General features: G+C 41.7%; 1 protein-coding gene across 3 annotated transcripts; it reads left to right on the plus strand.

Annotated features, from left to right (window-relative positions):
* The first annotated feature begins 795 nt into the window (after nt 1-795).
* On the plus strand, nt 796-25,273 carry LOC306941361 (scaffold attachment factor B1-like). Of its 3 annotated transcripts, XR_013792126.1 has the most exons (26): nt 796-1,104; nt 3,873-3,951; nt 5,629-5,693; nt 5,784-5,993; nt 7,131-7,190; nt 7,280-7,322; nt 9,521-9,932; nt 10,141-10,187; nt 10,930-11,039; nt 11,622-11,768; nt 12,157-12,206; nt 12,634-12,662; nt 12,744-12,784; nt 13,588-13,691; nt 13,796-14,053; nt 14,528-14,675; nt 16,145-16,218; nt 16,528-16,586; nt 17,498-17,831; nt 19,531-19,660; nt 20,104-20,238; nt 21,109-21,288; nt 22,620-22,741; nt 23,258-23,450; nt 24,522-24,706; nt 25,050-25,273. XR_013792126.1 is itself a non-coding variant. In XM_079526791.1 (25 exons), exons 1-25 carry the CDS (start codon nt 952-954, stop codon nt 24,591-24,593), a joined length of 3,255 nt encoding a protein of 1,084 aa, XP_079382917.1. In that variant the 5' UTR covers nt 796-951; the 3' UTR covers nt 24,594-25,273. The 3 variants fall into 3 exon arrangements, 2 of the variants coding, with proteins under 2 accessions (XP_079382917.1, XP_079382918.1); XM_079526791.1 differs by having other exon boundaries at nt 24,522-25,273; XM_079526792.1 differs by having other exon boundaries at nt 24,528-25,273.
* Nucleotides 25,274-26,788: the final 1,515 nt, after the last annotated feature.

Here is a 26,788-nt window from a genome sequence, read left to right on the forward strand (position 1 = left end):
CAGACAAAGCTGGTTGTTGGAGAAGTCTTCTGGGGAAGTAATGCCTTTAGATTAGCCCAAACATTTAGACTCTCGTAGAGGTTTTTTTCGATTCTGACGAATCTCTCAACGAGAGTCTAAACGACGAGGTCCCCTTTAAGAGGGCACGGGTTTACGTGTCTGCCTCAAAATCACTCTTACCTTGTACAAATGCAAAATCTAAAAATAGAAAAAGATTGCCCCACATGTCCGGTGGGTGTGCGGGAAACAATTACTTCCGTAGCGACCGTAGTTTTCAATAAAAAAAAATATTGTAATCCACTCCGTCCATACTAAAGTCCATACTCTGTCTCGGAATCTGGCTGCCATCTTGGTTTTCTCTCCATTGTAAATGCGCAACAGAACCCTGGCCACTAGGGGCGCGGCCAATGTTCTGTTGCGCATTTACAATGGAGGAGTATGGACGGAGTGGATTACAATATTTTTTTTATTGAAAACTACGGTCGCTACGGAAGTAATTGTTTCCCGCACACCCACCGGACATGTGGGGCAATCTTTTTCTATTTTTAGATTTTGCATTTGTACAAGGTAAGAGTGATTTTGAGGCAGACACGTAAACCCGTGCCCTCTTAAAGGGGACCTCGTCGTTTAGACTCTCGTTGAGAGATTCGTCAGAATCGAAAAAAACCTCTACGAGAGTCTAAATGTTTGGGCTACCTTTAGATATATATATATATATGCCTTAAATATGGCACTGAGTGTAAGTGCCCCTATTTAAACACAGGGTGGCGGTAATGCAACGGCTATGATTGCCAACCGCGCCAATGCAACTCCGAAGAAGACTGGGGAGGTTTGGGTTTGCGAACAAGCAGCTCGTTTTTTATCTTTGCGACTCTGTTTTGTTTTCGTGCTCTCTCCCTCTCTTTGCGATTTATCTGAACTGTATAAATAAGCATTCCAAAAAGAAAAAACATGACCGATACTTCCGCAGACATGGATTTCCCAGAGGGCGTGGAGATTCGCAAATTATCGGAGCTGGGAGTCGTTGATTTGAAGGCCGAGTTGAAGGAACGAAACCTGGCCGTGACGGGCAACAAGAGCGTGCTGGCGCAGCGGCTGAAAAAGGTCCCATTATTATTATACATCAACACAGTCAACACCACTGTAGCCTACTGTTCAATAGGACGCTGGTTCTCAAACGTTATATTTCCATTAGACCCCTATACAATAGATAAATCTGAGCGTGTACAAATGGACGCCGTCCATTCGGTTCCATTTGTACAAGCTCAGAGGTACAGGCCGCGACCATTTGGAACCCCCCCAAGGAACCCTGGCTGAGGGTCCCTGCCGGCGGACCCCTTTGAGAACCACTGCTTACTTATTCACTGATTTGATTTGTTGAGCTCTATGCATTTAGTCTGTCGATTCAAGTGGACAGTGGACACGCTTTACGTGCGCATGTAAATTCATCTACGTTGATGCTTAATTCATGATGAACTCATACTTAATAACTCATTCATCATGATTGAGTGTATCATGACATGAACGCAGCATTCATTCCTGGTCCCCACCTTTAACTAACACAGTAACTTTGCCCTGTGTTTACATAGTAAAACAAAACATTTATACCAACAGTTATCGTTATCAGCCAATTGCAACGCGTGGTTGTGTTAATTACTGTTTAATACCTGCAGAAACACACTTTTGGTGGTAACTCCAAAAACATCCCAATCTACCAAAACAAGGAGTAGAAAATAATATATAAAAAATACAATGGGGGAGAACGGGGTAAGATGAGCCACCTTTTGCTTAAGTTGTCCTGGAAGCAAGGCAAAATGAGATGGCAGTAAAATCTAAAGATCTACCCTTATTTCAGGATGCCTTCTACCAATTGAAATGAGTAAGCATCTATGACAAAGGGTCATGACAATATGACTTGTGTATATATATATATATATATATATATATATATATATATATATATATAATTTTTAAGTGGTCATGTGGCTCAATTTGTCCCAGGTAAGGGTTAAGTTGATCCAAGTCAAGGGGTCAGTTTAGCTCATCTCGGGACCCCCTCGGTTAAGCTCTTTTCATCGCTTCCCTGTAGGGTACCTGATCAGTTAGCACTCAATAGGACGCAGCTGTACATACACTCCGTTCGCGCCGCTCTGCGCTCTGCTTGAGTGGTGGTGAGATGTTTCAAAGATGCATAAAACGGCTATAGGAGACAATGGAAACGTGGGAGAAAATGCATTAAGCGCAGATGCCGTTAAGTATTTTTAATCTTTGTTGGACGTTTTGGCTGCTCTGAAATTCTCTCTTCCTCACTTCCTTGACTTCCTTATTGACTTCCCATTGTACCGCCTCCCGCACCGAGACTGGCTAGCTGCGCGTCCCTACGTTCCTGCCTCTGATCTGCTCTGTCGCAGCTAGCCAATCTCGGTGCGGGAGGCGGTACAATGGAAAGTCAATAAGGAAGTCAAGGAAGTGAGGAAGAGAGAATTTTAGAGCAGCCAAAACGTCCAACAAAGGCATCTGCGCTTAATGTGTTTTCTCCCACGTTTCCGTTGTCTCCGACTCCTATAGCCGTTTTATGCATCTTTGAAACATCTCACCACCACTCAAGCGGAGCGCAGAGCGTCGCGAACGGAGCGTATGTACAGCTGCGTCCTATTGAGTGCTTACGAACTGATCAGGGACCCTACGGGGAAGCGATGAAAAGAGCTTAACCGAGGGGGTCCAGAGAGGGGCTAGGGGTCAGTTGAACCACATGATATTTTAATGTTAACAGTTTAAACTTTGAACAGATAATGTATTCAATTCACTTATCCAAAATAATGTAATACACTTTTCCCTTTTGCAAATAGTCTTATTTGTTTGTTTATTATTTAAACAATATAAAGACAATTAAATAAAGTTTGTTATTCAGAACCTTGTACTATTTGCAATTGTTAATACAATATTACAAACTTATCTTAAATGAGTATGTACATCCAAATTAAAGGTCACCAGTGATGCAAATAGCCTGCATCCTTAGACTCAATAAATTGAGAAAGTATGCAATCATGTCACCCACTGGGGTCCTGGGATGCAATACTGTACGTAGAGTACAGTATTGCATCCCAGGACCCCAGTGGGTGACACTCTGTACTCTAATATCGTTGAAGTAGGACTCATAGATAAAGTGGGTGGTTCAACTTACTCGCTGTCATCTTACCCCGTTCTCCTACACCAAGAGGGCAATGTGCACAGTTGCACACACTATTAGAGGGAAATGATGGGTATTTATTTGTTGTTTTGCAGGGCAAAGTTACATACTATGCTTTTATGGATGTTTTGCACAGTTCCACTTATATGCCCAGGATGAGCACTCCTAGGCGGATAGCAGTAGCGAGGAGGGTGAGTCTCTGACTGGTGGTCATTCAGAGATGCTTATGAGCACTCATACTGGGCATAGAAGTGGAACTGCGGAATAACATAACATCCTTAACTAATTAATTATATTACACTTGGTTAATAATAGGTTTCTGACTTCACCGTTAGTTATTAATGGTGAGGAGGACCAGGAATTAATGATGAATCAATGAAAGTATGAGTTCATTCGTCATTAAGTGTTAATTGTGTATGAATTTGCATGCTTAAATAAAGAGTGACCACAAATCATGCTCTAGTCTAGCTAAACAGTTAAAAAAAAGCCCATAAGAAATGTCACTGGGTGCTAACTAACACGCTAGCAAAGCATTAGCTCAAATGGTCAATATGTGCCTGAAATGAAAACACATGATAGGTTATATAATATAAACATGCTGTCAAATAAAAGTGTTGTCCTGTAGCCAACATATTCAAGGCTACTTTACAGTATCCGTCTCTGAATGTCTTTCTGTGTGCAGGCAATAGAGGAAGAGGGAGGCAATCCGGATGAGATCGTTGTCATTGCGAAGAACGCTACACCAACATCGACAGTCAAAGGTAAAACAGACAGACAGCATATGGATTAATGCAGCAGTTCCGCTGCTGTCAATTAAACTATGCCTAACCCTAACCTCAGTAAAACTATGCCACAGTGGACATTTGGTTTCAGCTCAAACCAGCTGATCGCTGCCCACTAGGGGAGCAGTTAGGGTTTTAGGTGTCTGGCTCAAGGACACATTGCTGACCAGGCCTAGAATCGTACCTTGGACATCTGGGGACTGTGGTTCCCAAGGCAGGCTCTCTCACCACTCAGTTATGCCACCCCTTCTCAAGTGCCCACTCTTCTGCATAGCAAATGGACACATTTAGTTCTGACACCTGTTTCATCTATCCTCAATGCTAATAAAGTTATTTTACTTGTGTATAAAGCTCTAAAAGGTCTTGCACCTTCCTACCTCCACGACTGCCTGCCTAGTTATGTTCCAGGCCGCCCTCTTAGGTCCTCAAGTGTTTGCCTGCTCGAGGTTCCTAAAAAGATGGCGACCAAGAAATATGGTGAGGTAGCCTTCTGCTTTTATGGCACGACGGCCTGGAATAAACATCCGCTACAGATCAGACAGGCTCCCTCGGTAGACATTTTTAAAGCACAGCTCAAGACTCACCTTTTCACTATTGTTATTAATTCTTATTCATGTACTCACCGGTTTTATGATCTATCTATGCTATTGTTTTATTTACATATTGCATTGCTTGATTTGCTGCCAGTTCTATGCCCTTTGCTATTGTTTAATTGCCTCAACGTTATTCTGTTTCCGTTTGTTTTACTGATATGTATATACAGTATACAATATAGAATATTGTGTAAAAGTTCATTTTCTTCCGTAATATAATTCAAAAAGTGAAACTTTCGTATATTCTCAATTCATTGTGCATAAAGTGAAGTATTTTAAACCTTTTTGTTTTAATCTTGATGATTTTGGCGTATAGCTCATGAAAATCAAAAAATAATAATTATAATAATAATGTCAACAAATAAGAATATTTTACGAGACCACTAAAAAAATTATTTATTAAACGAGAAATGTCGACCATCTGAAAAGTATATTAATGTATGCAGTCAATACTTGGTCTGGGCTACTTTTGAACAAATTATTTCATCAATGTGGCATGGCCTGGAGGTGATCAGCCTTTGTCACTGTTTAGGTGTTATGGAAGCCCAGGTTTGCTTTGATAACGGCCGTAAATGCATTTGTATTGTCGAGTCGTATGTCTCACACCTTCCTCTTGACAATACAACCTAGATTATCTGTGGGGGTCAGGCCAGTTAGCTTGTCAGTTAAACACAGTAATACCATGGTCAGTACACCAGTTACTAGTAGTTTTGGCACTGTGGGCAGGTGCCAATTAAAAAGATGGCTGTGTTGAAACCATTGTTAAGTTTTCATATATATCGTATATTTCGCATAGCCTAGGCTATCTATGTAAAGCGCCTTGGATAAAGGCGCTATATAAATGCACCATTTACCTAGGCCTTAGTTAGAGTGAGCTACACAAAATTAATACTGAGGATTTTCACTGTGTAATCTGATCTCTCCCCGCAAAAATGTGCCACATGCATATCTGGCAATATGTCCCAGAAAACTGAATATGTCTGCTACATCTGTTCTTTTTAATCAAAGTTGATATGAGGACTTTTCTGTTTGTGCTACACAATAAACTTATATTGTTTTACAGCTACAAGGCAAGACAATGATGGACCAGAGGACAACCTTAATGAGGACGATGGTTGTGATGTTCCGGTGAGTCCAATACCTTATGGCTTCTGTGAAGCTATTATAGGACACTAGTATTATTTTCTGTTTCCTCTATTTCTCCTGAACTTTGTGCAGGAAGAGCATCAAGGTGAGCAAAATAACATGCAGGAGATGGATGTCCTGGATGCAGAGAATAACGGAATAACTGCAGACACAGATGAGGAAGAGAAGTGCTTAACTTTTCCCCCCATGGAAGGCAACGAAGCAAACATAAATGCAGCCATGAAAGATGAAGAACAGGACAATGGAACAATGGAGACAGAGGCTGAATCCAATCTTGAAGAGGTGAGAGAGTGGTATGGGTCATATCAAGCCCTAGCCTCACATACCACTACTGTACGGTTAAAACAATGTTAGGAAATACGTTTTTGGTACATTATGAGTATGAGACCTATCACAATAATTACATAATCGCTAGGGATGTCCCGATCACGTTTTTCCTCCCGATCCGATTCCGATCATTTGATTTAATTTAGAGTATCTGCCGATACTGACTTTTCCCAATCTGATATTTATATTTTTATAGAACACGTATGCCATATCAGAATAGTACAATATCCAAAATCACAGACAATATCCAGTCTAATATCATGATATGGATATAATCTTGGTCTCGCGCTTCTATCACGGCATCCTGCACGTACGTGAATTGGAATAAAAAACAAATTATGTAGCCTATATGTATCGGGCCTGGATCGCAATCATCGCATCTTGGTGAACTCTTGCAGGGTGTTATCCCTAGTCGGTGACTAATCGTTTAGTGTGAAAGCCACAAAGATATAATGACAGCCGATTTCAAAAACAGACTCCTGTAGCGTGAAATGCATACAACGATCTGATGACTCGCCAACAACTTTAAAACTTCTACAGTGTGTAGGGGCCATAACCTGGGCATTTCCCAGAGTATAATTTGTCAGGATTCCTTTTTCCTTGTTGTCTCATTCTGAAGGGGTCAAATGTAGCCAGACCTTGCACGTCTGGCACACCTAACACCTAAGACCATTGATATTAAATGATGATAGTTGCATCGTTTAAATGCAATGCATATGTAGGCCTATGTGACTTTGTAATAGTCCAAAGGCACATTATGTCAGTCGAGGAGATGTAGTTGGCCCTTGGGTGTTTTAATATTTTCTAATAATGGTCTCCTTTGAAAAAAGTTTGGGCACACCTGGCTTAAAGGTTACAAGTAGGGAGAAGTTTCAGTGGATTTAGTCAGGATCTGACTAAGACTGGTATTATACACCGCATGTAATGTTTGGAATAAACCAGTCTTGTACTTAATGTACTATTTTGCTTACTTGCTTTAGTAATTAATTTCAATAAAACTTATATGTATAAATGAACAATGTGGTTGCACATTTTGGATAGTTTTTATTGTATAATTGATTATTCCTCTTGATACAATTTATGTTTAAACAGATGACAGTGTCGAAGTTCATAGATAAAGATGAAGACCAGACACACTTATCATCCAATGAGGTACAATTTCCCACAGATGCTTTATGTGCAAATCTGCTAATGCAAGTAATAAAATGTAATATGACCTAATAAAATGTATTTTTTTTTAGGCACATGAGAATTACCCTGATGCCAAGGACAAAGAAGAAGCAGGTACTATTGAAAATGGGTTAGAAATTCATTTGAATGCAGGCATGGCATCTTTTTACATACATAATCATTTAGTTTAGTGTAAATTCAAACAGGAAGGGAGACTGGAAACCCAAAGGGAATTGCTGTAATTGTGTTGAAAGTTGGTCAGCCATACTTTAATTTCAGCACAGAAAAACACACTGTAGCCAAAATTATATTTAGCAACTTTAATCAAAATGGTGTTGAACAACTTGATGCACAATGTCGGCAATCAAATGTCAATGTCAGGAAGGTTGTAGTTGTTGTAGATGATTTCAGTGTTTCTAGGTTCCCACTCGAAGACCAAGATGATGGACAACTGTCAAGGTTCATCAATGAACAATAGCCTTTTTTAAAGACTGGATTGAATATGAATTCACTGGATATGAACGTAATGGAATCGATTCACTGTACTTCACATCGACTGTCAAGGCTCATCAATGAACAATTGCCTTTTAAAAGACTGGATTATGAATTCACTGGATATGATCACAATGGAATTGATGCACTGTACTTTAAAGCAACGGGCGAGGCTCGTCAATGACAATGAACAATTGCTTTTTAAAAGACTGGATCATGAATTCACTGGATATTAACCTAATGGAGTTGATTCAGTGGACTTGATATCAGACTCTAATGTTCTCAACATGAGTGGACACTCGAGTCAAACTGAAAGAAGGCAGACCATCTATGAGCCTCCACTACGTACTGATCTTTTGTCTCTCTTCTGCACTGAACTCTTTAGGTTGTTTGCACCCCCAACTCAGCCTTTGGGTTCACTTTCCAGTCTCCCATTAGGGTGATGATTTGAACTAAGAGCACAGTCCAGGGTTCAATGGGCCTCATTCACCAATATCTCTTTTCTTTTAAATTACTTAAGTGAATTCCTAAAAGAAGTTGAGTCAGATTCGTGAAACGTTCTTAAAAGGCAGAATTGTTTGTAACTACAGTATGTTGTTGATGATGATGAATCCCAAACCTTGTAACTTGAAGGGGTGTGCCAGTTGATTCTAGTTATCATCAGTAGACTCCCCAACTATCCTAATTAGCATTAGTAATTACCATAGGGAGCCGCCCAACCAATCCCCATATTAGGTCATGACTGCATGGCCCTGCCTGCAGTCAGACCTTCTGTTTTCATTTCTGCTCACAGAAATTTGTGATTTCTAGAATGCCTAAACTAAAATCTAAATATGGTGGAACAACAGACTCTAAAGTCCAGACATGTGACACACAGCAAAGGCCGTCGGAATCGGGATTCGAACCCATGAGTTAAAGCTCTTGTCAGGCTGTATTGGAGATATAGGTGCCCGGACTTCTAGGCCAGTGGTCTGGGCCCATAATTCATGTTCAGGAGTAGTGTTAGTAATGGATATTACTGAAAGCTGGTTGTGGGTATGGAGGGGGTGTGCTTTAAGTATGGTATGGAAATGGGGGTGGGAGTGGGTGGCTTTCAGGTAGGAAGTGGACAGGAAAATGGGGGTGTGGTGTGCCGGCTGTCAGGGATATGGGGGTCCTGGGAGTGGGGGGTGATGAGGGTGGGGGGTTATGGGGTGGGTATGGGTCTTGGGCTTCAACTCAACTGCGTTGGGTTGGATTGTAATTTTCACAACTGTTAAACGCAGTGCTTCTCAAACATTTTCTTGTCGACCCCCCAAATTGCATGCATTTGGCTGCAGACTAACAATCTGAAAACAGATTTGTGCATTTTTCAAAACATTTCAAGATTCATCAAAATGTTTCGAAAGTAGCCGATCTACAACGGGCAGTAATTTGATGCGTTGTGATCTTGTAGATCAGCTATCCCAAACAAAGTATATAATTGGGTTAAAGTGGTACTGTTACTTTGTTTTACTGTGGACCCACTAGAACCCCCCCTCAAGGACCCATTGGGGTCCCCAGACCACACTTTGAGAACCACTGCAATTATTTTGCGCAACCATATCGGCACTCAAATGTGCCTAGTGCTCTTGAGCATGCGTACCCAAGAAACAATCTCAGCTAAGAAAACCTTAGTGTATGCCAAACTCTTCTTGAAATCTGCGTACGTGGGTCCTAAGAACAATTTTCCTCTTAAGAACAGTTGGTGAATGAGGCCCAATGACTTGCTCAGTTCCTCGTTAACCATTACTGTTTCAGAAGTGATTAAACTTTGCCATTCTATTCCTGTTAAATCGTAGAAAATGACAAAGTAGCCGGGTCTTGTATATCTGAGCCGCGTAACGAAGAACGGCAGCCGAGCCAGGAAACGGCTGTTGAAGAAGAGCATGTTGCCACTACTGACGGAGGGGAAGAAACTGTCAGTGACATTGGCACCAAAGGTGACAGTGAGGACACTGGATTTATGATTAACAAGGACGGTATGGAGACTGATAAGAAAGAGTCTGGGGACACGCAAAATGTACCCGAAGAAACAGTTGAAAGTCAAAGCATTGCGGCTATTATTGAAAGCGAACAGAGCCCTGAGAGCAAAATGGTCAATTCAGAAACAAGCTCTGAGAAAGAAGAGAAGATCAAAGACAAAGCTGCTGCAGATTCATCCTCGGCACCGAAAGAGTCCGCTTCTGTTGATGGTGATGATCAGAAAAAGAGGTTCGTTGTTTTCTGTCTACCGGAAACCAAAATGGTTATCTCTGTTGCATTGGCTCCTGTGTACTAGCAAAATTTGGATGCTCTATTTGAGGCATAAAGTACTATGTAAAAGAATTAAGAAAAAACAAAACAACAACTTGGTAAGTATAATAGTTCTGAGCTATCTTCACTGCTGTAGGTTTATTGTTTTTTTTCTTTGTTTCTACAGTAGCGCTGAAGAGAAAGCTTGCGATGCTGACTCAAAAGACAGAAACGGTAAGTGTAGGCCAGGGAATGCTTACAGTTTAATAAACAAACGAGCTGCACGGATCGGCTCTGATGGTGCCCAAATGTGTACACACAATCCATCCGCCATCCAACCAAATTCATTCGTCAATGTGATTATTTTGGGGGGGGTGGCAGGCGCGGAAAGTTCTTATAACGGCAGTGCGGGAGCGCACTCTCCTATTAGTTTGCATTGCTCAGTGCACTATTTCAGAACGCGCGCCCATTGTGTCAGTGGGTGCTTCAGCCCTCAAGCACCCCCGGACTCGATGCCGCTGGGTCACGGCCTTTAAAGGTTGAGACCCACTGTTGTAGATGACATGACGATGAGCAAAGAAATCTGTTGGACTTGCACTTCAAATAATGAAAATAAGACCCAATTTCATATTTTGTGTATTAATTTAACCACTGCAAATGATCTGCGGACCCTGTGGTTAATACATGAATGACATTCTGATATTGCCCCCCCCAGGTTCCAGGGGGTCCCCATTAAAATGAGTTATGACTATAGAATCAACCTATGAAGGAAATATAAGCTCACAGCGCTCCATGATGCGATGTGTTCTGAGCTTGTAGATCTGCTTTTTTCCAAAAATCTTGTATGGGGGTCCCTCGCACAGAATATTTTCCAATGGGAGTTTGTGGCCAAATACATGTTAGTTCAGGGGTCCTTGACATGAAAATGTTTGAGAACCACTTGTAGACAATTTCTCACTGTGTGTTTCGTGTGTAGCCTCTGGAGGCAGTGGTGCTGCTAGCTGCAACAAGAATCTGTGTGTCGGTGGTCTGTCCTCCTCCACTAGAGCCATTGACTTGAAGACCCACTTCAGCAAGTATGGCAAGGTTAGTTACCAACACGGTAATGATTATGCCTACATATTAGGCCTGTCATAAATAAACACTCGCCGTGAGCTTGTAGATCAGCTATTTCCACTAGTTCCTTGAACATTTTGAAAGTATAAAGTGGTTACACATGTCAGTCATTCCTTTGTATATTCATTCATTTGTCATATTTGCCCTGTGGAATTTTGGTTTATTAAATGCCAAAAACACAATTAAATCATTAATCAGCATTATTTGTGTGACAATTAATCAAGTAAAATTGCATGATCGTAACAGACCCAATTATGCCTATATATTGTTACTTTCCCCTATTTACATTTTGTGCAGTTAAATCTGCTTTGACGTTACATACATTCACAGGTTGCTCAGGATCACTAGCAACCAACTGAATGCAACAGTAAAAGCCACAGTGCCCTGCCACTAGATGTAGCAGATATTCACCTGTTCCGTTATTTGTGCATGATGGGGATGTGGTTGCAAAAGAAACAAAGTTGCATAAAGTTGTCTTCATTGTTCTAACTCATCTTTTTTGTAGTACTCCCTGCTCTTACTGGCTTCCCTCTCTACCCCTGCTTGGTTCAGGTTGTTGGAGCCAAGGTGGTGACCACTGCCAAAAGCCCTGGGTCTTGCTTTGGCTTTGTCGCTATGTCCTCCACAGAGGAGGCCACCCTGTGTATTAGTCGCCTTCATAAGACGGAGCTGCATGGGAATGTGATCTCTGTGGATTGGGTTGGTGGTGTTGACTTTTTATTTATTTTGATTTTAGTTGCATAGTTGGATTCAGAGAATGTAGACCTATTCCATTGTCTGTATTCAGTGCGGCTGTCTGTTTTTGTGCTAGGTTTAATTAAGAAATATTACATGAGGGGGTGTGCTACTGTGCTTTTACTGCTCCACAAGCATCACTGAAACATTGCAAGTATCACTGAAATGATGGGCAGTAGAGCTAACTATTACATTGGACATCACGACTTAAAGATTAGTATTAATGAATGCATAAAAGAAAAATGTAATTATATTTGTAGTAGTGTTTAAAACAACATTGTGAAAAGTATTTGTGCTCATGTCATGAGTTATTCATATTAATAATCAATACCTCCATTCCCTGAATGTGCAGGTCAAAAATGAGTCCACTGAGAAGAAGCCAGCAGACTCCACAGACTCCAAGTAAGGTCATCTAAAGGCTGAGAAACTAATCATAGTCAGCATATTTAGTTAGCATTTATAGACGTTTTAAGGAATTATTATAAATTGTGGTTGCCCCAACGCAAGTCGTGGTTTGCAGCCACCTTGACCTCAGGAATAAAATAGCATTTGTACAACATACGGTTACATTTTCGCATCTTGTGTGTGTGTGTGTGTGTAGAGGCCCCTCAACATGAGATTCAAATAGGGGTCTGAATTTACTTGGTAATGGTATGGAATATGAAAAGGTTGCTTAACCCTCATTGTCTGTTAAATATGTTTGTTTTTGTTTGTTGGTTTTTACTTTTTCTATGACATTATGTAAACAAACCAAAACCAGACTCTATATATATATATAGAAAAAGGAAATTCCTCCGAAATGTAATTGTGTTGTTGTGACCTCATCCAGGTCTGAGGGTGAAGGAAGAAATGGCAAAGGTGAGTCAATGAATGGATTATAACTGGATCACCAAATGTGACGTGTAGCTTCCTGAGTATGACCTGTGGTTGTTTTTGTAGGGCGTAATGAGAGGTCTGTCGAGAAGGATGGCAGGGAGCGAGTAAGTCACTAAATATTACACACACAAACACATAAATGGTCGACACAATCTCTGCTGATTACCCTTGAACATTGATTAGATTTTTTTAGCACATTTTCTTTTACAGCACTAAATGTATGCACAGCATTAAAAGTTAAACCCAAAGGGCTTAATATTAAGGCATCTTGCTCCCCTGAACTTTTACTGTTGCAGCATGTTTGCTTCTCTCCATTTCTTCTCTCTGCTAATCAGCTTGACAGAAGGAACTGCACACTAGAGCAGCATGCTGATCCAAAATGATCAAATCACATGAACTTTCACAACAAGAGTATATCCAGCATTATGAAATGAATATGATGTCAATGATGACGTTCTTTCGGCAGAATTGAGTGTGTTCCATAGACTGTAAAACTGTTCGAATCCACGTGTTAGTTGCCACTTCTCATGGTTGAGGGTGGCAACGATTCCACGTCAGGTCATAACTGACTGGGCTGTCACACACACACCACACCACACACCAATATGATTAAATCACTGTCGAACACTTTAACTATTCATACCGAGCCCATAACCCAAACGTCGCATATGGTTTGGTTGCGCACATCTCCGGGTATGGACTAGTTAATAGATATTAACAGGTTAAAGGTTATGATTTAGCAACAGCCTTTTCATCTCTGCTCAGGTCAATCTAAAATAATATGAAATATCAGTTGCCATACATACTGCTCTTATTCAAAGATTAGCACAGACTAGCACAACACCCAAAGATTGAACATATAGTGATACACGTCTTATGTATGCTTTCTCCTCTTCTCTCCATCTAGAGTCGCGATCGCAATTCGCTCGGTGAGGAGAAGAAAGACATCCTGTCATTTGACCAGATCAAGGAGCGGCAAGGAAGGCGAGGAATGAGATATAGATACTATGGGTACGTAGAATGTAGGTGCTTCTGGTAAATGATTATTATACTTTGTGTGTGTAACATTTTAGCCACTGAATGTATCGTCTTTGTTGTGTCATTGTTCCTCCCAGAGACGGGGACCGTCGCACGAGAAGCCGTAGTCGCGACAGTAGCAATATCAGTCAGGATCGCATGAGTCTAGAGAGGGACTATCTAGACGACGGCGACTGCTTGGATCCGGAGTTCCTAGAGCGTGAGACGTTGAGAATAGAGGACGAACGCAGGCGCGAACAGGAGAACATCCGCAGGGAGAGAGAGGAGCTGCGGCGCCTGGAGGGCCAGCTGCACCACAAACGGGACCGCTACGTTGGGAAGAGACCTTATGACCGGTAAAGAAAGAGCAGCCTAATTGAGGCTCATCAGGACATCACTATAGGATTGAGGGGTGCTAGCTCCTCTAATGCATGGCTTTTGAAGTCATATGGCAGCCAAGTCTATGGGACTTGTTTGTTTAGAGCACGTAAATCATTGCCAGCCAAGTCTATGGACTTTAATGTTTAGGGCACTAAATGACAACATGAGACATAATGTGGCCGATAATAATATGGCCGATATAAATACATCTTGTAACTAATTTTGTTTCATACAAGAATCAAGCTTCATGCCTTCATGAATAAAGGAATGAAACTGTACAACTGTAACCAATGTGGAAAAACCTTCACAAGAAACAGTAAATTGAAACTGCACAGGGGAATTCATTCATAGAAGAATGGAGCCAAACGTACAAAAGCTAAACAAGGTGTGCCCCTCACTTCACACAAGTGTGATGTTTACGTTGTTTGCTGCTGCCTGTTGCTGTGCAGGAAAGATGAGTGGCCAGAGAAGCGGGTGGCCATGGATGACCGGTACACTCGATACCAAGACGTTGACTACCACAGCCGTGGTCGTTACCAAGACGACTGGACGTCGGACAGACGGGACACCGTCCACAGTGGAGAAAGACATAACCAGGTTCGAGACTACAAACCATATATGGGTCATCAGTATATGGCACGGCCCCTTTTGTGCCTATAGATGGAGCTGACTGATTTGCTTGCTCCTGGTTTCATGACGAGTCTTGACAACATGTTGAGTTTAGACAACACACCATATTTGGGCTTAGCTTCATTGGGAAGTCCAAAATGGGGTCGTGGTATAAAAAAATCACACTATATGTGAACTGAGGGGTGAAGTGTTAAGTTTGAGAACCTCTGTTCTAGTTGGTAATTATGCTCAAACGTTTTTTTCTTTTTGACAGATTAGCAAGAACATTGCTGTACATTTACATGATAAGAAACTTATCATTGACCGCCAACACCACCATCTGGTGGCTGAAATGTGTACTATTCCATTCATTTTAAATAGTGGACACCTTTAGTTTCAAAGCAGTTTCAGTCTGAAACCGAGAGTCAGGAAGTGATTAATCGCTATGTAATGGGTCCCACAAATGTTATTTATTTCACCCAAAACAGACATTTTGTAACCGGAGATCATATCGTTTAGAGAAATGAGGCGCAAATCAAGCTTGTTTTGAGCCAAAAAGAAGAATCCGAGGTACGATTTCTAAAAACTGCGTTCCCATAGACAGCATAATTTTCTTTTCCGGATTTCTTCTGGGGTTTTTTTCATCGCACTCGAACCAGAGTCTTACGAGCGTGTTGAGAACACAGTTGTGAACCCTAAACAATTCATATTAAAATAGGCATCAAAAGGCGAACTCGGGGGGGGGGGGGGGGGGGCACGGTGGCACAGTCGGTAGTGCTGTCGCCTCACAGCTAGGTCCTGGGTTCGATTCCCACTCGGGACGCTGTGGGCGCTGGCGGCGTGTCCTCTCTTCCGCGTCATCAGTGCCCATACCCGAGGTGGGGTTGGCGAAAGGGCCTTTCTGTGTGGAGTTTGCATGTTCTCCCCGTGTCCCCTAGGGTAGGTACCCTCACAAAAAACATGCAGTAATCCTGGTCTCTAAACTGCCTCCCCCTGGCCAGCCGGGGTGCCTGATGGAGGGGAAAGGAACTGGTTGGAATAACGTGTTCTTTCCACACGCTACATCCGGCCAGGGAAACTACCCCCTGTCAGGTGTAAAGGAGCGACTTGGACACTCATGGACTGAGTTCAAGGCCGTTGCTCTCCCCAGGTTGGCGGAGGGTGTGTAGAGCCCAGGATCACACTAGATAATTGACACAGGAGGTGAAAAATGGGCTACAAAATCGTGGGATAAAAATAATTATTAAAAAAAGGCGAACTCAGTGCACAGGGCATTCGGACCAGGAGGCGTCAAAAGGCGATTTCGGTGGTAAATGAGTTAACAATAGTATCATTTGAACATTGTTGCTGAGAAGTATGTGTCAGTGTCATGAAAGTCTACAAATTATGAGCTAGCCATCCTTATTAGCTGTTGCCATGCTTTAGTTTGACCCTGTTCTGTATTCTTCCCCCTGTAGCACTTCTCAGACAGATCAGACAAATACAGCAGAGGCACCTGGAAAACGGGCTACAACAAGCATTTCAATTCAAGGTTAGTTCTTAGTTCTTTCCTGCATTTAATGGAACATCAATCCCAAACAAATCCGTGTGAACTGTGAAGCCTGACACCTTTCAAAAAGCAAGGTTCTCTCTGCTATTTGCTGGTTTTGGTGCCAGGTGATGTCACCCTGAATAATGACATCACCCGGCAGCACTACATATTTGTGGCTGTGAATAAGTTCATGTGCATGTTGCCTATAATATTCTGTACAGTTGGGGCTTGTTTGGATTCAAGCACTGAGACACAAGTGTGTGGGATATCAGAAGCAATATATATAGATCCATCTCTGTCATCTCTTAGAGGAGGAGGTCGCGACTGGGAGTCTGGGCGGAAGAAGGACAGAGACAGACCATGGCACAGTAAGAATGTGTTTGTGTTGCAGTGATACTAGTTGGTGTGATATACCGGGTTCCCACGTTCATGGAAATATTTAAGTTTTAAAAAACGTTTCCAAGCTTGGGAAATTTGTGGAATTCATCAAATGTTTGGAAAATGTTCGTCTATGTATTTTCTTTTCCCACTGACCCTGTGTTTTCCGTGATGGGCAGTGTTGTTGTTGTTTCTCAGTGAATGTTGTGTGTCCACTGTCCGTGTATATTCTCAGGCCATCGCATCACAGAAAGGGAAACCACAGAGCTGGGTTGAAAACGCAGGGGGTCGGTGACGTAGCACGGGCGTAGGCGGTGGTTCCGCATGCTCTGCATGCATCACAGTCTATGACTTGCCCACATGAATTGCGCTCACAACTTGTTACCGTCTCAACCGTCTCATGTGTGTATATATAGATAAGATGTAATGCTGCGCTGCGTGAGTGCTGCCTATTGTATACAGGAAGGATGTGACAAAAATAACAGATATACAATCCAACAATATGTTGCACTGTGATGCAAGTGTGTAGATCTGCTATTCTTGTCATGTGATGCCGTCGCTCGAGTATAAATCAATCTGTGGGGATATTTACAAGGAGCGCAGCCAAGAAGTAAGCCTTCCACTCCGATGTGCTATGCCCTAGGATAGGTGAAGAAACAAAAATGTGTCACGGAATTTATTGAATTATCCACTAATAATGTGTAGCCACAAGGGTAGACCATTCTATATTCTATGCGTCCTTTTTTGTGAACCATAACACTAACACATTAAGGGTAACCCTTGGGGCATAGCACAATGAAGTAAGTCACTTTTGTGCTGTTGCTATAGTGTGTGTATATAGGCCTGGAAATGCGGTCAAATGTGGGAAAAGTTATGTACTACATCTGTGGGGTCCCCGCAGAGATGTCCCAGCAGCAGAGCAGAGCAGAGGCCAGCACGTCTAGTCTGTACAGCTCCAGCAGACAGCTGTCCCCTCCACCTCGCGCACGCTACAGCCCCTCTGAGAGCTCCAGCAGACAGCTGTCCCCTCCACCTCGCGCACGCTACAGCCCCTCTGACAGCTCCAGCAGACAGCTGTCCCCTCCACCTCGCGCACGCTACAGCCCCTCTGACATCGCGGCCACTGGTCGTAGCCGCCTGCTGCAAGAATTCCAAGACCAGTACTTACCCAACCTCCAGCTCCGCGACCTGGAGGGACACGTGGTGGAGTTCGCTCAGCACCCGAATGGATCCAGGTTGTTGAAGATTCTGCATGCACTGTTGCTTTTGTCATATTTTACATATCTTGCCATTGTTATGAATATTATTACAATAATCAAGGCACTCTGCTATATGACATGTCAAAAAATACATTCAGCTTAGCATTATATTTATGTCAGATACAGGCATAGTGTGTGTGCTGGGCCAATACCTGGCCAATTTGCTCGCCTAGTGTGACATCCCCTATGACATGTTCATTGCGGGCGCACCACATAACCATTTATTACATGGCTTGGTTGAATGCTTGATTCTGATTGGTCATTCGCTGAATTCAGCGGTGAGTTATGTGTTAATAATGACTGCTCCGCTCTATAACAGACCTCTGCCTAATCAACCCTGCAGCTGGCCAGACGCAGCGAGCGTGAATACTTTTTTTGTTGTGTTTTGGGTCAATGTATTAATCTATGTTAGGTAGCCATGTAATAAGCGGGATAATATCTGGCTAGGTGGTCATTGTCGGAATGTCGGGAGATAACCTTCAGGGAGTTTAACCACCTCTGCTTCGCCTCGGTGGTTAAACTCCCTGTCGGTGAATTATCTCCCGACAATGACCACCTAGCCAGATATTATCCCTTACATAATACAGTTTTTAAGAGAGTAGTAGTAGTAGTAGGTGACCTATTCCTGCAAAGGCCACCTGGACATTGTACACATCAGATCGGAGTAGTAAATACAAATAAATAAATGGAAAACAAAATGCAGCTTCTCCCTCTCAAATCCCAACCGTTTATCAAAACATCATAGCCCATTGACACCAGAGCAGAAAAAACACACATTTATCTAAAAGCTCAAAGGGCTCTAACATCGTTAAATGTAATTGCTGCCCCGACACATGATTCCATGTCGTTACGTTCAGCAAGCATGAATTATTACACCACTTAAAGGGGGTAAAGCCCACTTACGCTTTGAAATATGGAAACTTCCAGGCGGTCGGGAATAAGGAAAAGAAAAAGTTACTCCAATATTGTCCAATAATCGATCCACACAGGCTGGGGGGGAGGGGAAGTGTTCATCAGTTTAATCCAGATAAGGAGAGAAGAATAATCAGGGGTACAGAGGCGTGCAGCCTCCACGTAAACATTGTCCATGTGTGTAATTACATGTGGGTGGCACGCACGAAGTGGGGACGAAAAGTCTAGTCATAGAGGGGGAGAGAGGCATCTATTTATCGGGTCTAATTCACCAGGTAGGCTATTTATGTAAGAAAGCGCCTGCTTGTGATCCCTGAAAAACTTCAGCCCATCTTTGGTCTTGAACATCAGGGTTGCGGGGTAATTCACACAACACCTGATTTTGTGACGGTCAAAAAGCAACTGTCAGCACTGACACATTACACTATATTTTCACGAACGTGTCCCTTGGTGTGAATATGTCGGAATGTGAAAAACGTGTAGTGTGACCAGTATCAAGAGAAAGACTTGAAGACTTTTGAAGACTTGCACTCTGCACTAAGATTTACTATGCTCTGTCGCAGCTGGATTACATTATACTAGTCTGGTGATGGTAGCTCATGTGCCCATGATGTTGTTTCCCATATCCAGTGTTTTACATCTGTTTTCAAGATAAATGTAGATAAATCGATAATTCTTTCAGTGTTTGTGAATAAACTGTTTCAATTTGATATTTTTTATTTAATGTATTGCACCATTCCCTATACTTGTCTTTTCCTCCTAGGTTTATCCAAAAAAAGCTGCGCTACTGTGCTCCAACAGATCTAGAGATGGTGCTTGAAGAGATTCTGCGGGTGGGATACCCACTAATGATGGATACATTTGCGAATTACATCATCCAGAGGTTGCTTGAGGTTGGAAGTTACTAGAAACGTGCACTGATCTGTTTAGAGATCTTGTTCATATTCCCTTACCTGTGTTGTGACATTAAAGAGAAGATAATGTTAAACTGAAAACATGATGCTGTTCTTGTCACCAAGAAACAGACTTTTAAAAGGCAGCCTGTTTGAATAGACGTAGATGGAGTAAACAACATATTGATGAGCATGGCAGATAACCTCTAAACCTTTAAAACATGTCTGCTGAGGATCTTTAAGGATAATTTCTAATTAGGTTAAATATTTGCTCCTTATCTATTTAATAAAACCCAATGCTTTATGTAACAAGGTACAAGATTAAAAAGAATGTTATAGACTAATACCAGCAGAGGATGATTTAGTCTTATTGCCTTATTTATGCAGCTCCCAAAAGAGTGTGAAAGAGAGTACCTTTAACTTGTATTATTCTGTTGTCACAGATTGGAAGTGCTGATCAGAGGGTGGCCTTATCGACGCCTATCCTTGGACACGTCCTGGCCTTAATTCAGCATAAAGCTGGCTGTCAAGTAATCCAGAAAGCCCTGGAGTTCATCCCTTCTGACCAGCAGATCATTGTAAGTGAGCTTTGACTTCCTTTTGTTTTCCAGAATATAACGGGGTTTAGCTTTAACCCATTTCAGGCGGGAACCCCTTTTGGTGTTTTAAGCATTCTGCTCTACTTTAGCTATTGAAAAATAGCTAAACATTTTAAATTATAACAAGCTCATAGCGTGGCACCGAGTGGGCTGTATAACGCATAATCTTTTCTTAGAATTGGACGGAATGATTTAGATCAAGAGTTATTCACGTTTTAAGATTTTCGATCTCGTCGGCTAAAATGGGGGGGAACATTTTCGATGACGTCCCACCGGAAAATAACATTGAGTGTTGCGCAACAGACGCTCCCAGCCTGTGGAGCGATGTGATCGGTTTTGATATCAATAATCTCCGTCCTTTTGATCAATCTCCGTCTTGAGTGCTGGACGTTACTAATTTGATAGGGCGGAGAACTCCGTCCGGTGTTAAAAGAACACTTCACCCATTTCCAATCTTATATTCAAATTTGTGCTCACTAATGCTCATTGTAAGATTGCAGCATGGCACTATATGGATGTGGCAGGCCTGGGCCGTGAGAAAAGGCCAAATCAGACAGACGGCGCCTTTTTTGTCTGTAGCCTATGTATTGCATTCCCCATATTTACTTGAAAAAGACCGAAAGGATTCAAACGTCGTATCTGCTGTTTGTTGCAATTAAAAATGTGGTCCATTCAGAAGTGAGTTGTGAGCCCCGTTTTGTTTTGCGTTTGCGTTTTTGCAGTTTGATTCAGCACCAAGAAACGCATTCTTTGAATGTATTCCCTTTGCCCCTTTGTTTTTTCCTTTCCTTTTAACGTATGCTATCCTAATACTCAAGCAACATCTTCACACCCTCTTTCCATTTCTAGAGTGACATCGTACGAGAGCTTGCCGACCACGTGCTCGCATGTGTGTGGGAGCGGAGTGGGCGTCTTGTGCATAACCCCAACGGCTGCAGGGTACTCCAGAGGATTTTGGAGCATTGCACACATGAGCAGACGGCGCCCATCCTCGAGGAACTGCATAAGCACACTGAAGAGCTCATCTATGTAAGTCTTTGCACATGTTTGATCTCGTCTCTGGCCGCAAATACCATGTAGCACTCATGTTTCCCCAGAGGTGATTAGATAATTAAGGTTGGCATAGCTCATGAACCGTTTGACCGTCGGCAATAAAACTTCGATACACATATGAGTCTCCTCATGCTGAACAACTTTCGTTTTGACCTCTGACCTTTTAGATCACCCACCATTTTGAATTACCGGTATATGAAAAACAGTTCAAATCTATCTCCTCCCGGGATCGTTGATCGAAGTGCATGAAGATTTCTACACGTGAACTTTGGACCTATACAGACAAAAAAATCAGGAGTACATTACAACAAATGTAGCTTTTATGAGCCAATGAAAAACTATTCTGCTACTAATACATACATGCAGAGTCAAATGTTTATGAAACTACAGTATGGTAAAGGGTCATGCCAAATGTCTTACTTTTTCCTTTTCTGATAAGCAACACGCTACTGTATATGATGCTTAGATGATTTATATTTAATATTTATATTAGGATTAATTTGCGCGACTGTAAAGATGAAATGGGGAGGAGGCTCCACTTCCGCTTTATCGCTTACTCATGATAGAACTTCCGTTGCTCCAGACTGTATGACGGAAGCATTTGAAAATTGCGAGAGGCAACAGTCTGGCAACACGAGACTAGTTTGGGGTCTGTTTGGGGTAACGGCTGCAATAACGCTTGGTGATCTAAAGTGGCAATGTTGAGCAGCCTAAAAGGGCCTATAACTATAACTGCAACCACTGCTCAGTTCACACAGGTGTGCTTTTTCTTATTGTTTGGCCCTCTCTTATACCTGCTTGCAGCTATATTTTATCAATTGTGCTTGTCTTTTGTGTTATAGGCATGTGTCCATGTCAGATCTTTGTTTTGATTTGGTATTTGAAATGAAATGAAATGAAATGAAATCTATATTTACCCAGGGTATCTGGGCTAAGCTCAAGAACTTGTTTCCAGCCAGGCCCTGCTCATAGAACACATTTCATCGTAGTGGTTCAATGCCTTGTTCAAGGGCACTTCAGCGGTGGTAATTTTTAACGTGTCGGACGGCTGATTCGAACTAGGAACCTTCCGGTATCAAGACCGCGCCGCTATCCGTTCGGCCACCGCTGCCACATTTCGTGTTTGCTTTTATTGTTTGCTGTGTATTCTGCAGACCTGCCAAGTGCCAACATGTATGCATTTTGCATTGCAGGCAGGCAATTTTACCTCACATTGCTCTGGTACAATTGGTCCCTCCAAAGTATACAAATAATTTCTCTCACACACCCTAAATCACTGTCCGATGCCTCTCTGTCGCCTCCCACAGGATCAGTGCGGCAATTACGTCATCCAGCATGTGTTGGAGCATGGCAGGCCAGAGGACAAGAGCAGGATTATTGAGGAGGTTCGCGGGAAGGTTTTTGCAATGAGCCAGCACATATATTCAAGGTACACTCATTTCTGACATAATCAACTGGGTTGTACACTTTCTACTGCCATTTAGTGCATTTTCATTATCCGCCAGATACGCTTTCTTCATTAGGTCACTCGTATGCATTTCTTTTTTCATTCTTGGGTATTACAAAGATGAACACATTTCTTGTATTTACATAACACATTTATTGTATTTACATGACATTTACATGACATAGACATAACCGGCAATGAATTCCTTACTCTATGTCAATATACGTATATATTGACTTTTATTGTTTATTTGTTAGTACCTATGCTGCTACCTACATCTATGCATTCTATCACTCTTTCTGCATTGGATTGATGTCTTAGAGATAATTCTGTCGTACACTTATTGTTGAATTCAAAATGAAATTATCCATCCATCAATCCAAATAAATAAAACTGGGCTCATAACATCTCAGCTGGGCTTGCAGAATATGAAGGCTTGACTAGGACAATCACTAATCAACGTATGTTTAATGGAGCTTCTTTCTGTGTCAACCTCAGTCGCGTGGTTTCCAGGTGTGTCATCCACTCTTCGCCTGCGGAGAGAGCCTCGCTGATAGACGAGGTGTGCACCCAGATGGATGGCCGCCACAACGCTGTGTACAGCATGATGAAGGACAAGTACGGCAGTTATGTGGTCCAGAAGATGCTTCACAAGGCAGACCATGTTCAGCGTGAAATCATCCTTCAAAAGGTTAGTGGACTCTTCATAGACGCATGTGTGTATTAGAGGTGCACAGGTCAGTTATATCCACAGATCCCGCGGATATAACCACAAGATATAATCGTTGAAGTGAAAGATTATCATTAGTAAACTGTCCAAAATTAATGAATGAACATTTTACTGTCTGATGGATTCAAGTTCTCTGTCGTGACGACTGATTTTTGTTATTTGGAATCCATTTAGGGCAGACCACATATGAGATCTGTGTAAATACAAGCGGTGTAGTTCTAATGGCGAGAGAAGAGGTGATTGAATGGCGGTTCAGCCCAAAGCAACACCTTATGACTGACAAGGGGGTGGCACCCTGCTGACATGGGATGAATGTTACTTTGAGCTGGCCATTACATTTTTGAGTGTCCCCAGGTCCCCACTGTTACCCATAAGTGTGCAAACTGTGCATACCTCTATATAAGTTATGAGTTTATTAGTTGGTGGGAGAAATCTCCACACCATGGCAACCCTACCCATGATTTACAGTCCTCGCTAGGCAACCCAGTCTGGCTAGAGATATGCACTCCGCGGAGGGGCACCTTTCTTGTTGAATTTGAGGATCTACCAGAATTTTCCACATTGTATATTTGTGAGTATTAGGTGGCTCAAATCTAGAACCAAGTGGGGTGATACAATAGGTTGAAAACAAAAGGTTTAACTCATTATTTATTTCATCTTGTTACTGTAGTCCTCTTGGCAAATCTCTGTAATGTAGAAAGTAGAAACTATCTCTGTAATGTACTAGAAACGCTTGTTTTGGAGGAATGAGTCTCCATAGTTCTTGTGGTGGATACCAGACTACTATTATAAACCAAAATGATGCATGGAAATCATTTTCAAATGTCATGGATTTGCTCCTCAGATGAATGAAAAGGTGTGAAATAATGTAGTCAAATCAGATCTAGTCGTTTTAATTCCAGTCATGTTTTTCCTTTCCCTCTTGTCTGATGGATGTTGGACTCGGTGAGATGAGTATTGTATTGACTTGATGACATCAAACGAGAATGAATTTGAACTTTCTTATACCTTTTGCTCTATCTTTATTTTTAGATGCAGCCTGATACCGCTGACGACGACGATGACGTCGACGACGTATGTGAAGAAGACAGTATGAAGAGTTAGGTGAAGCATGAAGAGTGGATCTGATTTGTGTCCAGGCGGCAGCCCCACAAATGGCCACAAAATGCCAGCCCTCTCTTTGTACTGTACAATAGTCTTTATTATGATGTGTGGCAGTTTAACCCATTCAGGACGGAAACCCCTTTTGGTGTTTTAAGCATTACGTTATACTTTAGCTATTGAAAAATAGCTAAAATAGCCAAATTTTTGAAAAATGAAAATGTGGCGCAAATCTTTTAATTTATATTCTTTCAGAGCAAATGTTTTGAACTCAAATCTTTGCTTCTGGGGGGTCCCTGGAAAAACATATTTTCAGATGGGCGCCCGCGGCAAATTACAATTCTAGGGGTCCTTGACATGAAAAAGGTTGAGCACCACTGACATAGAAACAGGTTTTTCAGAAAAAGTCAGGATTTAGAAGACAATTGTAGAATCTGGTCTGTCATAAATGGGTTAAAGCCTTAAAGGAAAAACATGAGAGCTAGCTGCTAGCTTCTAACCGTTGCGATGTAAAATAATGCTGATTATAAATATGTTTTGTCATTGTTGTCATAGTCATGTGCATTTGCAGGTCACCTTATGTATCGTACATTTCCACATTGGATGAAAAAAAAACCACATTTTTGGAGACAGACTTTTGAACTAATTACAGTGTGTATTATTAAACAGGTCTTTTAACATTTGATGTGTTCTGTTCTTTCAAGTCTGTGCATAATGGTTAAGTAGTCTCACTACTCAAATCCTTACTTATGTTGTTATGGTAGCAGATATGGCATTAATACTGTAAAATAGAATACAACATACATACATGCAATCAAAACACATTCTCCTAAACAATTTCCACCTAAAAGAAAAAGAGAACATGGAATCGACAAAAATGGGTACAGTGCATGAGATCTGCTTCAACTCAAAATAAATGATGGTTTCTAATGACTTCCAGATGCCATCCAGTGAGCTCTTTGTGGAGGATTTAAGTTAACAATAGAACGAATTGGCCCATGGAGCTCCCTCTGGTGGAATTAATGTACTTATCTCTGACTTAAAAAAGTCTGAACGATTCTTTTAAGACATTTCAGCCAATAAGCAAAAAAGAAAGATTTCCACTTGTTTTTTAACCCAGACTTGTATAAACTATTCTAACTAAAAGCCAGCCATCTTTGGTTTCCAGGTGTGTACATGTAGTCATGTGCATCTGAACGGAATAAGTGAGTGAAATAGATGGAGCGAGAATCTCTTCTGTGAGATTTGTTGTATTTTGCTTTTTTCCCCTTCGATCAGATATAGTGGCGAGTTGTTACAGTACCTGTTACTGTCACCTGTGGGTGTGGTCTTTGTGACGTACGGTATCTGAATGCTCACCGTCTATCAAAGTACCTGTAAACAACCCCCGAGAGGAAAGACTACAATAGGAAGACTCCACTCCAATTCAGCAATATGAGGATATTGCTGATTACTTCTATATTAGCTTTGGATTTACCATCACTATATATGGCGGTAAGTACCGTAATTCAATTTAATGGGCCAAGCAATTTAGCCTGGACTTTGTATGTACAGTAGAACTGCAGACGTGACTCAAGCCGACCCTTTGCACGTCTGTATAATATTAACCCAATCTCTCTTCTAACAGTGCTTGAATGCCTGTGTGAATATTATATCAAGGTGCAACTTTGTGTATCAGAGGTAAAGTGCTATTTTAGGCCAAAAACTACAACATTCAGACACATAATAGACTCACAGTCTCAGCTAGCAGTTCTATTTTTGGGTCGGTTTCTACTAAAATCCCTTGGTATAAAAATAGCAGCACATTGTGAGACATTTATTCTTCTACAAGAGTGCCATAATTGGACACAACCTGGGAGCTGTCCAGTGCAACCATGCATTTCTGTAAATTTCTAGCTGTTTTACTCAAATCTAAACTTTGTGCACATACTCTGAACTAAAATGAGCATTTGAACTTTGTTTAGATCTACAGATATCCCACTTCATGGCACCAGAAATATTTTTAAAATATTTATAAACAACCATATCTTATTCTAGGTTTAAATTCTTATTGAATATGGTCGCCCTGAAACACTAGCCCCTGGTGCAAATCCGGCGACCTCGGAATGGTCTCTACCTTGTATTCTTAAACGTAACCTCAGTAAACTATGCCTAAACCTAACCTTATTTCTAACTTTAACCTCAGTAAAACGGTGCCA

This window comes from Electrona antarctica, assembly GCF_951216825.1.
Source record: "Electrona antarctica genome assembly, chromosome: 17".
NCBI classification, from domain to species: Eukaryota; Metazoa; Chordata; class Actinopteri; order Myctophiformes; family Myctophidae; genus Electrona; species Electrona antarctica.